The 15295-nt window shown below is 36.0% G+C and overlaps 2 protein-coding genes across 2 annotated transcripts; both read right to left on the bottom strand.

The window, feature by feature from the left end:
* Positions 1-1155: 1155 nt before the first annotated feature.
* LOC110724577 (histidine kinase 1-like) lies at positions 1156-7095 on the bottom strand. Its single transcript, XM_021903996.1, has 13 exons — positions 6559-7095; positions 6196-6441; positions 5296-6090; positions 4966-5213; positions 4616-4775; positions 4311-4437; positions 4073-4162; positions 3789-3974; positions 3605-3674; positions 3423-3465; positions 3083-3223; positions 1847-2923; positions 1156-1749 (listed from the first exon to the last, which is right to left on the bottom strand). Exons 1-13 carry the CDS (start codon positions 6802-6804, stop codon positions 1534-1536), a joined length of 3645 nt encoding a protein of 1214 aa, XP_021759688.1. The 5' UTR covers positions 6805-7095; the 3' UTR covers positions 1156-1533.
* A 2070-nt stretch (positions 7096-9165) lies between these two features.
* On the bottom strand, positions 9166-13783 carry LOC110724587 (protein EARLY-RESPONSIVE TO DEHYDRATION 7, chloroplastic-like). The gene is made up of 4 exons (XM_021904006.1): positions 12594-13783; positions 11475-11641; positions 10412-10496; positions 9166-9636 (listed from the first exon to the last, which is right to left on the bottom strand). Exons 1-4 carry the CDS (start codon positions 13577-13579, stop codon positions 9444-9446), a joined length of 1431 nt encoding a protein of 476 aa, XP_021759698.1. The 5' UTR covers positions 13580-13783; the 3' UTR covers positions 9166-9443.
* Positions 13784-15295: the final 1512 nt, after the last annotated feature.

Below are 15295 nucleotides of genomic sequence, written 5' to 3' on the forward strand. Positions count from 1 at the left end.
ATACGGATAAAACAAATATAATATGAGTAATAATGAATTCATTAATATGGAGTAGGAGATTATGTTCATATGAAAAACAACACATGTACTATCTTTTACAAAAGTAGTATGGAGGATTATTTAAAAGTTATTTAAACCTTGTAAGTTGTACGAGTAACAACATTTGAATACATAAATAAAGCTATGCTACACAAATTGAGGGCGACGGTGAGCCTCAAGCCCTCAATGCCTCATTATAAATGATTAGGGTAGTAGTAAAAGACATAATCACATAAATTGAGGTTTGTGGATTAGTTTTGAATCTTATTGAATGGAAAAAGAACGAAAAGATGTAAACTACAGCAAGTGATTATAAATGTAGCTTATTTAGTTACATGTGTAATGTGTCCTCTCCTCCTCTACTTAGTAATTTAGTATGTGTCTTCATGCCCAATGAGTGCAATATAATTTGACACTTTATATTGTGTGTTACATACGTACGTCGGCATGCCATGATGTAATGTCTAATATGTGTATGTGTGACTGTGTGAACACTGATAAGCCCACATCGTATTAAACCAAGCTGCATCATTTTGACTGGGTTGTATTGTAAATTTTCAATTGATCAAAATCATTTGTATCAATAATAAGCTTTGAAAAACCACAATCTTGGGCGAATTAAACATTCCAACCCCAAATCACTTTGCGTTACTTATCTCTCTTGTTTCACTCAAAAGTAGTTACTTTTTATTTAAAGATACAGTGAAAGATTCATGCATGTCTCTCCTCTAATGGCTCTAATCCTCTACAGTACAATTTTACTCTTAACTATTCGAAAAGTGTAAAAGTGTTACCAAGTATGAGTATAATTTTCTACAAGACTTCAAAATTAAATTAACATTGGGAAAACTGTGACACAATCCGCATCATATCCGTTCCTGCGACGAAAATGATTTTCTAACCATTAATATGCCTATTGAATAAGTAGTGTGAAATCACACATTAAGATGAATAATAAAAATGATTTTTTTATTTTCCTTTGATTGGTATTTTAAATGGTACTAAACATTTTCCTTTCCTCTACAACTAGTAAGCAACCAAACAAAACATACATAGTTCAATTTATAACTGTAATTCAAATTTTGTACTCACTTTAGAATAATAGAATCTTTACCCTTAATAATAAAATGGGCCAGTATCTAATGGGTTGCGACCCGACCCACACAGGTCCAATGGATGTTCCTCAATTAAAGGCCTAATGCAAACAAGGTATTGAAATGAGATTACATATGTATACAGGTCAAATGCATTATTTACATTTTACATCAGTTAACATTCAACTGTGCTAGTAATGCATACTTACCAGTATATCGCATTACAGTTACAACATTTACAGGAGGTATGAAGGATCAATTATGTACAACTTTTGCTTTCTACAAAACATGCTAATAAGCTCAGTCACTACTGTTATTATTTTACTAGTATGACTGTATAAACCTGTGCTTGCTATAGGCTAACGCGAATCATCAGAAATGATGGGGTACAAAAAAAAGCTCAAGCCGCTTTGCGGGTTAGTGATAGAATGGTAGATACCATAAGCTTGTAGTCAATTGGCTTTGTTAGATAAGCATCCATGCCCACCTCCAAGCATTTGGCCTCATCAGACGACATTGCGTGGGCTGTCAGTGCAACAATTGGAATGTGGACACTTGTTCCTGATTCCAATCTTCGAATCTCTTTTGTTGCTTCATAACCGTCCATCTGTGGCATCTGCATAGTCACAAGACAGTATATTGTAGGAAATCAGGAACTTATTAACTATTCTGATTACATTGGATAATCAGTATAATTCAATGAAGTGTATTACCTGACAGTCCATCAGAATTAAGTCAAATGGAGGGAAATTCCGGCTTAGAGTTGGAGTTATAATACTTGCTGCTCCTTCGGGTAAGGGAGATGTTGTGCAGCATCCTTCTGCGTTTAGAGAGGATTTGAGAGTGTTTACTGCCTGTAATCCATCTCCGACAGCCATCACTCTAGCTCCTACTTTTTCCAGCATTATTGTAGCCACTCTCTGAAGAACTGGTGTATCTTCTGCAAGGAGGATTTTAATTCCTTCTAGTGATTTCTGATCACTCGAATTCTTTGCAAAATGCACATCCTTCCTTTCTTCAGAGCTGCTGCTGATCAAAGTGTTTCTGTTGTCATCAAAATCTCTCTGACTGTCACGGTTACCTTCAGGAAAGCCATCTTCATCAAACTCAAGCAGATAGTTGTTTGCTGCTGATAATTGTGAGAATGATGGTTTTACACCTCTCTGCCTTTTCGTTGCCTCAGTTTGACTTGCACTTCCAGAGCTCAAATGTCCAACATCGCCTTTATCAGAATCCTCAGAGCTAGAGGCATCATAATGAATGGGATCCACCTCGAGACATTCATGCATTTCCCCTTCTGTTGAATCAGAAGCACTTTCACTTTTTAACTGTACTTCAATATCCCTTTGCTTAATGACAGCTTCCAAAATTTGAATCATTTTTGACTTGTACAACGGTCTGTTAACCATCAAAAAGTGTCTCTTTCTTCGAAGCTCTTTCTTGATTGAACTAGGCGTATCATGATTTAATATCCATGCAAACTTTGCTTTGTCTGCATATCTATTGAGGCAGTTCAGCTGCTCCTTCCAGATATTGGTACTCAAGTCAAGCAAACCAATATCAACGACTATAATAATCTGTGACCGTTTAACATCCTTAGCAGTGAATGGTTCTATCTGGTTTTGTATGTCAATGAAATTGTCACCAGGTGGACCTTTGTCTTTAAAAATCCTTCTAAGCATCTGTGTTAGTTCATTCCAATCAGACGCTTGTAATGTAGAAACCCCCTTTTCATCTAGCCACTGGGACATAATTAACCTTCCTGTACTGCCACTTAGTGCAAGTAGTACCTACATACAGAAAATTTTCAATATTTCATGGAAAACTACATTCAGCATAATTTCATTTATAAAAGCAATGCCATCTTAATAAAGTGTATAGTATGATCAATTATTATCATTAACAAATACTTTTATCAAAAACACTAATGAAGCTCTAGGAATACTGACCATCAAGTTATGGTCAGCGAGTTCTACTTGAATGTGCTGTTCAAGTATATTCGAGGAAGAGCCAAGAACCAAGGATATTTGCATCAATGTCCCAGGCCCATTCTTCTCAACTATCTTTATATCTCCTCCCATCTTACGAACCTGTCATATTTACAAGTCATCAGGAGGTGGGTGGACACAATAGAATACCGAGGTTGCAGTTTTAATCTTGACAGCATCTCATAAAGTATAGCACAGAGATTTGTAAAGCCACTAATGTTCTCAGAAAGTCATTGTACTTCTCTTCATTGCTTTGTAAAATCGGGACAGGGGGATTGGGGGAGGAGGGAGGAGCACTCACCAAGGTTCGTACTATGCAAAGGCCCAAACCAGTGCCACCATGCCTAAATAGGAGAACAAAAAAGAAAATCGATGTTCTACATTAGAGACTTGATCAGTTAACATAGCAAAATTTAGATTATATAGTATCATACAAATGATTAAATGTCAAGACTTGGTAGGAGGATCAAGTAAATTGCTCACATTCTTGTAGTTGATGGGTCAGCTTGCTCAAAGCTTTCAAATACAGACTCCCACTTATTTGGATTGATACCTGATCAAAGGAGAGTTAAATTAATGTGATTAATTAAAGAAAGACCAGTAGATATAGAGTAAGATTATAATGGTATAGACTTTCTAGTAGATCATTGGGTTACTGGGTACGTACCACAGCCAGTGTCTTCGACTTCAAACCAAAGTCTCACTTTGTTTTCTTTTCTGTATGGATTTTTCATGAAAGATCCTAATTGCTTTGACTTCACCATTGGAGAAGAGCCTTGATTGAGAGGAAGCCTTCCGGTGTTGCTGCAGCTACCAGGTTTTTCGCACCATCCTCTTAAGATTATGTAGCCAGCTGCAAGGACAAAACAATTGAGTTGTAATACTATACCATCTAATCCTCCTCTGCTTAAAAGAGCTATTAATACCATCATGAAACAAAGTTGTACTTACAGGTTGTGAACTTGATAGAATTGCTGATAAGATTTGCAAATATTTGAACCACCCGTGCAGAATCTCCTCGAAGCAACTTAGGCATGTCATCTGAAAAGCAACAGTTTAACAAAGTATCCTTCAGAAAATCAGGATGTTCTGATAACATTATACTGACTGTAAAACCAATTGTTCATGCAAGAAGGCAACACATTTTACTTCAACACAAAGGGAAGATTGACTAGTTGTACATACATACCCGAGAGATCTAAAAGAGTCTCTACATGGTGGTTGATACACTGAACCGAAAATATGTCAATAAGTCCTTCAAGTTCTCTACCCAAATTGAATTCTGCTTCTTCAAGTACCAGTTTCCCAGATTCAACCTGTTTTTTTTATTTTACAAAATTACAAATTTCAGAAATTGGGCTCAAGCATCATGTATTACATCCTGAACTAACTTTACAGATATTCTAATATTTTCAGAAGTTCAGTATCTAAGACAAATGCTATGCATAACAGATTTCAACTATCAGATAGGCAAGCTGCTTGAATGTATGGTACCTTACTGAGGTCCAAAATGTTGTTAAGAAGACGGAGAAGTGCATTTGAACATTTACGAATCTGAGAAACAGTTGCATGTTGCTCATTTGTGAGGCAATCATCAGAAATTAGAATATCCAGCAATCCAATCACTGCAGCCATAGGGGTTCGCAGCTCATGGCTGTTACACACGGAGCCAAACTTTTACTTTCCAAGATATACAAACAAATCAACAACCACAAAGACATTTACATGTCACATGTTACATGTCACAAAATACTATAAATTTAAAATCAAGTAATGGAAACACATTTGACTTATAAACTTTGCAGTGAAATAAGAAGGTTTCAAATACAAGTACTAGTACTTGCCTCATGTTTGCTAGAAACTGGCTTTTGTAATTGCTTGATGCTTCTGCCCGTCTTCTTGCATCTAGTTGGTTTATTAGTTCTTCTCTTAGTTTCATTTCCTTGGATACTCCATTAGTCAATATCAATATGCAAATACATCCGATTACCAGGATACAGACGGAAGCACATATAAGTATCACCAATGTTTTATAAGCTCTGTGATCCACCTTCCCCATTATATATTCCCTAGGGATGAGAATTACACCCACCTGCAGACAAAATTTTATGTTGCACTTAAATCGTATTGGAACAATCAATGGCTCAAAGTCTCAACTGTTACCGAGTTCTTACCATAGGAAGTCGTTTCAAATTTAAGAAAAAGGAGTCGATGTAATATTTCTTGCCTCCAAGCTTGATATCCTCTTCATGAACTCCATAGCTCGGAGGAAACTTGTTTGAATACTCCTTTTGTAACCACTGAGCACCTTGCCGTATGATATCATCCTCTGACTCAACAGCCCTTACGAGCTTAGGGCCTTTTGTTGAATTATTCAAGAGAGGGGCATTAGTAGAAGTGGCAAGCAAAAAACCCTCTTGAGAGGTAAGGTATATGTGACCACTATGCGCCTCAACAAGCTCCTTCATCAACTGTCCGACACTATACAGTGCAGTCGTAACACCCACAACAGCAACTATACTCTCATTGGAAGGGTCCCATACAGGCAGTGCAGCAGAAAGCAAAGGTGAACCTGTATGCTTGCTCACTGATACATGCCACGAAGCAACTCCATCAGGTACTTGTGAAGGTCCAGCAACATTTATCAAGTCGTCAGGAGGAATTTGCTCTTGCTTTCCTATCTTCTCACCACTGACAGGATCAAGTAGCTCACGATACCAGATTGCAGAAAGGTTTCCTTGTATTGACTGATCATTCCAAAGCTGATGAGAAGAAACCTTGCTCACTTCATAGGAGGCAGCACTTATTGAATAATTTGCAAGATCAGAATAGATGTAGAAAGTTTTGTTGTTTCTATGATCTCTATGGAAAGCCTGGATAAACCCGTTCCTATAATTTATTGTCATTGAATTAAGTGCTTTGTGACTTGCAAATAGCGCCCACATTACATCCTTCATCATTTGATATAACTGCAGATTACAGGTTATTTTTTGCAAAAATTAGTAGCAAGATTTGACAAACTCAAACATTACAAAGAGGAAGAAGAGATAAAAGGGAAAAGTTTGACAGTCAACCTCAACTTGATTTTCTTGAACTACTGGCTTGGTGTTGTACTTTTTGAAGATAAGCTCTGAGAGGTTAACCTGTGCTGTTGTTACCTCAACTGTGGAGTTAACTATATTCCACATTCGTAACAAGGGACGTTGAAGGAGCTCATAACGAAGTCCAGAAGCAAGGTTATCCAAGGATTTTGTAGTGTAGACGCGAGTAAAGTGCCATGTTAGTATAGTTAGCATCCCTATCAAAATTGCCAGAAGAGCCTGCAAGAGACAAAACACAAGAAATAAACCAATATTACCAAGACTAATAAAATGCCTTGTAAAATCTGACAACTTTCATGAATGTGATAAAAAGGTGAATATCAAGCTTTTACATACCATAATAGCAAGGCGGACCACAAAAACACTATAATATGATGACAAGCAATCAGAGCTAGCATACTGAAACTCCTCCTCAACATCACCTCTAAGACGCCTTCTTAGTCTCAGAGTCGGACTTCCTTTACAAGTGGTGCCAAAACATAAGAATCTACTAATGAATGCATTATTTTTCCTAGGAGATTCAACCGGTGGTGTCTTTGGTGAAGACGGTTCTGATGAAGCTTTGTTTGAATTTTCCGCCATTGAAATTGAAAATTCTTGTACACTCACTAAGAAAAACACTAAACTCAGCCCATTAAAGGTTTTAGAATTGTACTTAGAATAATTGAGTACAAAAATTTATTTCTTATCCTTTTTTTTCTGCCTGGAAGATGACATAAGCTGTTGCTTCTGAAGTGGAGAGCTAAAAATGGTGGCTATCTTACTCATCCACAATCAGAATTCCTTCCATTATAATATGACCATTGCACCATATTGTACAGAAATTTCAGTAAAACAACAAAATTCATAACAAGATATAATTAAATATATAAAAATATTTTCATGATTGAATATTATAGATGAAAAAGGTCCAAAAATTAGTGGCTATAGAACTTTGTCTTAATGAAGAGACCAAACTTTTAGATAGAGACTGATTTTACATTTTTTAGAACAGACTAAAAGTAGTGAAAAGTACCCTATCTGTCAATTATTCTTCTCCAAAGCTGGTAGTAAATCATGTACTATAATATGTAATAAACACTTGGGTAACTTGAATTATATATAATGGGTCCCCAAGATCGGGATTCTCTCCAGTAATTGGACGGTCTATTTAAATTAAAGCGGGTTTTTTTTTTTAAAAAAAAAACAAAAAATAATTCTACTCCGTAGTTATTAGATGGTCCAGTAATGGGAGAAAATCCTCTTGGATGCCCTGCCCTGCTTTTATTTATTATGAAGAGATGAAAGTGCACATATGTTTTACAATAAGGTGTAAAAAGAAACAAGCTTTAGTAAAAAAACAAAAAGAAGCAAGCTTTAGTAAAAACAAGACAGGTAAAACTTAGGTAAGAAGACCAAATCACCTTTTTCTCATTTCACTAAAGAGATAAAGACATCCGATGAAAGAACACAGAGGTAGGACAGGATTAGATGACATCCATGTTATATAATTAGGATTATAATTTAAGACTAGTGGGGCGGCTTATGGAAATCGACAGGCCAAGGCATGTAAGTGTATGACTCCATAGGCCCTGGGTATGTCAAGTAACATTATCGACGCCACGACGATGACAAATCCAGTGAACCTACAGCATGAGAAACTAACCCATCAAATGTATGATTAAGTATTGCAACTGCAGAAATTGTTTACTTGTGAAGCTTCCTAAATGGGGTTCTAATAGATCTCCACAATATTCCTATACTATTATCTTCTCATTAAAGAGTCAAACTTATCCTTAATATGACATAGAATATGTTCTACTTCTACAAATATTATCTACATAATATATTCTAGTGAGCTTTAAACAGTTCATTTCATACTCCTTTAGAACCAATAAACGTGGTAAATTGCCTTTTTATCCCAATCAAACTCGCTCAACTCAAGTAGAGCAAAGAAAGATATTAAACGAGTTTTGTGTGCCTTTTATGTGCCTTAGATTAAAATACAAAACTATACAATACGAGCCAAAGTACATACAAGAATAAATGAATTATTGACAGATTACACGTAACAAAGCAACTTTTATGTGCCTTAGATTAAATTGGAATCTGAAATTTCCTACTGTATGACCAACAAATATCATCCCTAGTGCGCCACTACATGAAAAAAAATAACTTATTCACTTTTAAGAACAATTATTTAATTATGTGATTATCAACTAGCTTAACTAGTACAGTACTCTGTAATACATTACCCAGCATTCTAACAATAGAAGGTCAAATCTCGTCTATTATTGCATTAACGATTCCTAATCACTAGATAACTAGTGTCATTATTCAAACCAATTTATGAAAGCCAAGCAACTGCACAGTAGATGTCCACAACTGAAGGTAACTGGGTGCAGCTGTCTTTGAAAAATCAATCACAGTCGTCCAATTGTCTGGGAGGAAAATGCATGATCAAATTTTATTGGTTTCTAGTAGTTCAAAAAAGAAAAACAAAACAATTTATTGGTTTCTACCAAACAAATCCTTAAAAGTTCCCAATTGGATCTATAATACCAATCAAAATACACCATAATAAAAATTAAAGTGGTGTGATCTTATCCCATGCTTCATGTTGGTGGGTGACATTTAATACATGTCTATGAAGCAGAGGTGCTCTTCTATGTCTGAGCCCCATATTGCCCTGTCTCTAAAACCTAACAAGAGTCACAAAAAGTTCCCCACGTACAATAAATACGAAACACGAGTACTATTTTTGGTGTAAATTAAAGAGAGCCACAAACATAGACAAGATTCGATCCCAAGCCAAGTATATTACCTCCAAGACATAACCAACTAAGCTAGTTTACATCCACACAAGTACAACCATATATAATCGAGCTGTTGATCTCTGATGCATGTAATACCACTGCAAATATGAACCAGAGAAAATTTTAGGTACCTCATAATTCAGCAACATAAAAAACAAAACAAGTGAAATTCCTCAGTGCAGGACCTCATATACAAGAAAAATAATCAGCAAGTAAAATTTTAATTACAGTAATCACTTGCAAGCACCAATTTCAAGATGATGTTCTGTTAAAACCAATGGATCAAGCCATGAATACAAAGCTACAAGAATAAGCTAGTTTATAACAAAAACAGAGCTTCAAAACTCAAGGACTATGTTACAGATACAAGTATACAACTCAGTTCCATACATAAGTGGATAAAGGATCTCCCAAGCAAAGCAGGAATCATTTCGAGCCCTTTTGAGATTTCATTTCACGAGCAGCTTCTTTAACAGCAGTTTTGGCTAGAGTGGTAGGTTTAAGGACACTCTTAGGATTCAAGGCTTTCCGGATCTTGAACACAGTCCAAGCAGTACCAATGGCATGCCCAGCTGCACCAAGCCCTTCATGTGTTGCATTACCAGCTTCCTCTCCATATCTGCATTGAAACACAAAAGGCATCATTTACAACTATTTCTCCCCCATATATATTCTAACGACCAAGAGGTGGATTATTTTTAGCTTATATAATATTTCATTGAAGTCCATAGACGAAGGACAGCTAAAAAGCTAAACTGACATTTGACCTCCCTCCCTACCTTCTTTCTTTCTCTTTAAGGGCTTTAACTTATTTAGTTGGGACCGCAAGAGGGGGGGGGGGAAGTGGTCTATGTATGGTTCTTCACAAACAAAAGCCAAGTATGTAAATTGAATGAGTTCCCTTCTAGTCAGTCTCGCACTTTAACTCAACTCAACCAGCTATAGTTTGCTCCTTATCTCCAGGCTCCAGCAACACAAAAGAATTAGGCGATTAAGGGAAGCATTTTTAATCAGTAAGGATTGACATGCCTCCATCAGAGATGTCTAATTAGATGACACTAAGTGAATGAAACATACATGTGTTCTTTCCAACAATTAGTTCTATCAGGATTCAGCAATTAGCCTTCTCTACTTAGTACATGGCCACTCATATTCTCCGGTTAAAGAGTGTCTTGCTCCTAATAGCATGCATACTTCACAAGCAACCAGTTGTCATGTGCATCACATTATAAAGAATAAGTGAATCCTCAGAGGCTCAGAAAGTATACCAAGGTCAATTCAAACTAAGAAGATGAGAACATGACAAAGGAATCCCGAGATAAAGAGGTTTTGAAAAGCTAAAAACTGTATGAAAATTTATCAGATTAGTCAGGGGGGAAAAAGTGAGCACTTACTTGTGTGTCACTAGTCCAGTTGTCACAGTAGATGATGTTGACATGACATTTTTTCCAGCTACTTCAACGGCATCACATATTCTATCTGTTAAGAAAACAAAATATACGACTTAATTAAATACACACTACTATCAAAACAAGCCCAAAGTCATTATTATTAAGTCATCTTAACACGCAGCAAGAATGGTAAGTTCAATGGAGAAATAGTTTGCATTGACAGCTTAAAGTCTTAAACAGTCCCACCCCTCAAATAAACAAAAAGTATATCATATGTGCCAGTAAACATTCAGACCAGTAAGACTGAACAATGACCTACGTAAATAATTCTATTACTCCAGATGAAACAGAGAAGAAAACACACCGCAATGATTGATCTAGAATTGGCATAAAACATGAATGCTTCAACTGACATAAAAAGACAACATTGGAAAAAAAAAAAAAGTATTATCACCGGAATAAATTTTCATCAAGCACATAAGAGATGCAATATCAGCAAACAGAATAGAAATTGTGAGACATATTTTGAGCCATTGATGCTACATTGCTACAATGGCTTTAATAATCAACAGGAGAACCTGCACTGCTGCAAACAGTGGAAAACTATGACTATACTGTGTTTGGATAATTAAAGGGGAAGGAAAAGAAGGGGAGGGAGGAGAAGAGGATGGGAGGGAAAGGGAGGGGAAGGAAGAATGGTGAGTTTTCCTTCCAAATCTCTCCCTTGTTGGAGGGATAAATTTCTTGCAATTTAATCCCTTCATTTCTCTCCCCTCCACTTCCCTTCCTTCCTCATTTGTTACCCAAAGTCCCAAATGAATGATACCTCATCTCTCCATTTCCCTTCCCTTCCTATCCCTCCATTTTCTTCAATCCAAACACACTATAAGGCTTTAAAAACAATTTCAAGAAGCATTTTCTACAGAAAATTTGCATTAAACACAGATCATGATGTTACATTCAGTCAACAAAAATTCTGTAGAATTATACTAGAAATTTACTGAAGGAACAGAGTAATGTCAAAGAATAAAAACAGGCAAAAACTAAAACAGGCAAGGGAACTTACTGAATCCATCCAAAGAGGCCAAGACCATTTCTCCAGGCAATAGACTGAAGAATTTCTTTCCTACTTTTGAGTTTGCAACTGAACTTGTGAAAAATCCAGATACTTTAACAACCCCAGACAGCACTCCAGTTGCCACCTGCTTGGTCATTTTTGTCATCCTCTTCACCCTATAAGACAAGCAAAGCATATTCATTGACTATGTTAGATTGTCAGATACCACTAATGACCTAAAGTTGAAAAATAGGTATCAGAAATCTTCATTTAATAAAACCAAAACTTAGGTATATTGAACTGAACAGTAACAATTAAAGCTTGCACCTTTAATTCATTTTTTGAAAAATACAACACACACAAACACACAATCCATGCCAGACTTGGGTTGACTATCATAATTGCATGTTTTCCTACATAGCCCTGTTAGGTTAATTGTGGGTTGCATTTTACACATAGATTTCTTGTGTTGAAAATGTTTTTTGCCAAACTTCTTCTCATTTTCGGAACATACGTCACATTTCAAACCTCATTTCTTACTTTCCTCCTCTATTTTCCCACACCCCCCCCCCCACAAAAAAAAAAAAAAAAAAAAAAAAAAAAAAAAAAGAAAGAAGTAGAGTGAAGCTTGAAAGTCAATTTCCACTGATATAATTTCCATGCAAGGTAAAACATTTTATATTACTCCGTACTCATTGTTCCATAGTGCATACACAAAACATATAAAAGTTCTTCAATTAGCAGCATCCTAAATAAAAGAGGAAATAGCCCCATCACGGCATCACCCTTCTAGTCTTCTACATTTAAAGCTACTTTCTTGCACTGACCATCCTATAGTTAAAAAATAATGTCAACATTGATTATTTTTTCGATACCTAATCCTGTAATCTAGTAAAGGAACTTTCTAAAAAACAGTTTCAAATGAAGACAATTCAACATGTCATCAACTAAACTAAGAATCAAAGATATAAAATAAATAACAGAAAACTGAATTAATATGTCAACCATAATTGTATATAAACAATACATAGAACTCTTAGAACAGTACAAACAGGTAATATAGACAAAATTGTTAGGCATAAGAAGTTAACAAAAAAAAAAAAAATAGCTTAATTCAAAAAATCAAACCTTTTGATCCTCTTCAAAGTATTCTTATCAACCTCCTTCTTCTCAGCAGGATCAAGCCTCTTCTTCATCACTTCATGCCCCCATTTCAACCGATCAACAGTGATATCCCCACACCACAAAATCCCCTTGATCACATGCCCTGACCCGGCCGCAATAAACTTGGCAGCAGACCCACTATACTCCTCCACATTGGGAGCCAATGTCGTCCAATACGCCCCACAACTCCGCTCCATCACCGCTTTCTTTTTCTCATCACACTTCAATTCCTGCGGCGAAATCTCACCAGCGACACCCACTCCCGCCAAATCTCCCCTACTCTTCTCCGAAACGCTTTGCACCGTAAAATTCCCGAAACCATCGAAAATAGCATCTAATTCCCTCAGCAAACTCTCTTGCCCCTTTGAAGCAAAACTCAGTCCATAATTCAAAACATCATCTGATTTTTCTTTGGAACCCGAATCCGAATCAGATAGAGAGAAGAAATAATGCGAATCATCAACTTTGACAATCGCTTCTTCCTTCACTAACGGCCATTGCACCTCCTCTGAAACACAAGCGAAAACAGCCACAGTATTCACCCCCTGACGAATGCGGCGAACCGTGAAATCGCCGATTCCGAGCTCAACACTGTACTTCTTATCAATTAGATGAACAACCGCACCTGGAACAGTGATTAGGGTTTCTTCAATAGGTTCAGGTTCGAGCTCTGGTGGAGCAGATGGAGTACCAGGAACAGAATCAGGGTTAGGGTTAGGATTAGGATTAGGATTAGGGTTTCGATGATAATCATCGGGAAATAGATTATCGACGAGATCTGACATATGAAGAGTAGGGTAAAGAGAATTAGAAGATTGGGAATTAGGGTTAGGGTTAGGGTTAGGGTTAGGAGTTTGATTGTACAAAAAAGGGGATGAAGAATTGGGGTTAGATTGATCAATATCAGAATACAATGAAGATCGACGATTAGGGAGTTCTTGAGACGCCATTGTTGTTGTGATGAAGAAGAAAGTGAGAGAAAAGTGAAAATGGTGAGGTATATAAAGGAAGATGAAGGAAGAAGAAAGCTTAATGGCGAAGTTGCAGAGGAGAGAGAAAATACAGTTGACGTGGGAAGTCCGCGGAAGGGAGACAGTCTTTTTGGGTTTGATTTATTGTTGGGAATTGTGCAACTCCCGCGCTCGCACCGTTAAGATTTACCCTTAACCGAGTTGTTTGAGTTACCGACCTGTCGAGTAGAGATGGCAATGGGATCGGGTCGAGTTGGTAGTTTGGATATTTATTTATCAAGATTTAGACCAAATTAGATTTGGGTTAGATTGGCTACAATGGATTTTAGGGTTATTGTTAATTAACTCTAAATAGAGTATTAGGGCTTGTTCTCATATGTTGAAATTCATTTTAGTTCAGTTCAGCTCAGCTCAGCTCAGTTCAGTTCAACTCATCTCAGCTCAGCTCAGTTCAGTTCAGCTCCTAATTTCCTTCTCTTATAAAATATTCAGTTCAGTTCAGCTCCTAATTTCCTTCTCTTATAAAATATTCATTTCACTTCAGCTCAGTTCAGCTCATAATTTCCTTCTCTTATAAAATATTCATTTCAGTTCAGCTCAGTTCAGATGAGTTCAGACAATGAAAACAGCCCCTTAGTTATTACTACTTTCATTGGTTAACGTAGAATGTGATTAAATTTTAACTAAATTGAATAAGGAATTTGAATCAATTTTTTAAAAATAGGATTAAATTTGATTGAATTTTTAAATAGGATTAAAAAAAAAAAAAAATTGTAGGAAGCACAATAAACTACTCCCTCCATCCAAAAATATCTAGGACGTTAGGATGGACACATAGCCTAAGAAAACTTTGAGTGAAATACTATAAAAAGATTCCTTTTAAAAAAAATAAGAATCCTTTTAAGAAATTGTTTCCCAAAAATCAATGGGTCATGAAAGAGTAGAGGAAAATAGTTTTTAATTAGTGGTCCAATATTGTGTTTAGTAATGTGTCAGTTATACTGAGACGGGTGAAAATAGAAACTGTGTCAGTTATTATGAGCTGGAAAGAGTACCATATCTAAACTTGAATCTACTCTAAGACATATTTCGGGAATATGGACCAATGTAGGCTAGTTTGCAAATCATTTGGCTCGAAAAAAATGGCAGTTCATTATAATTCAGATTTGAAATTGGATCCAAACTATCAAAATCTAACTTGAGTTGGAACGAATTGAATTTTGGAAAGGAAACAAAATTAATCAAATCATATTGATTGGACTCAACTTTTCCAAATCGGATTTAAATTTGGATGGGATTGAATGTGACCGCTATATTCAAACTAAACACCAAATAGACACTCCTATTAAAAAACTTAGTCAATAACATTAAATTAAATAATTAACTAACAAACTTGTATATATAAGCTTTTTCTATACCAAAACATATGACCTTTAGCATTAAACTACGGTCGAAAAGGTTTTTAGTTGAAAGCATAATAAATTTACTCTCACATCTAATTACTTGTATGTATATCTTTTCTTGATGAGTTAAGTATACAACTATTAGATCATTTTATTAAAAGAATTACTTTATTTTCAATTTGACTAAATTGACAATGAGAATTGGAGGGAGATAATTATTATATTTTATTTGATTTATTCTTTGAGTCTTGATATTGATAAAAACTTCATCTTTGGAAAGACCAACCACATG

This window comes from Chenopodium quinoa, unplaced genomic scaffold (genome assembly GCF_001683475.1).
Source record: "Chenopodium quinoa cultivar QQ74 unplaced genomic scaffold, ASM168347v1, whole genome shotgun sequence".
Taxonomy (NCBI): Eukaryota; Viridiplantae; Streptophyta; class Magnoliopsida; order Caryophyllales; family Amaranthaceae; genus Chenopodium; species Chenopodium quinoa.

Coding starts and splice junctions, on each gene's coding strand:
- LOC110724587 (XM_021904006.1), bottom strand. CDS start 13,579: ATGGCGTCTCAAGAACTCCCTAATCGTCGATCTTCATTGTATTCTGAT. Junction 11,642..12,593: donor ACTTTGAAGAGGATCAAAAG/GTTTGATTTTTT, acceptor CTTGTCTTATAG/GGTGAAGAGGATGACAAAAA. Junction 9,637..10,411: donor ACTGGACTAGTGACACACAA/GTAAGTGCTCAC, acceptor GTTTCAATGCAG/ATATGGAGAGGAAGCTGGTA.
- LOC110724577 (XM_021903996.1), bottom strand. CDS start 6,804: ATGGCGGAAAATTCAAACAAAGCTTCATCAGAACCGTCTTCACCAAAG. Junction 6,091..6,195: donor TTCAAGAAAATCAAGTTGAG/GTTGACTGTCAA, acceptor TGTAATCTGCAG/TTATATCAAATGATGAAGGA. Junction 3,975..4,072: donor TTCTATCAAGTTCACAACCT/GTAAGTACAACT, acceptor TTGTCCTTGCAG/CTGGCTACATAATCTTAAGA.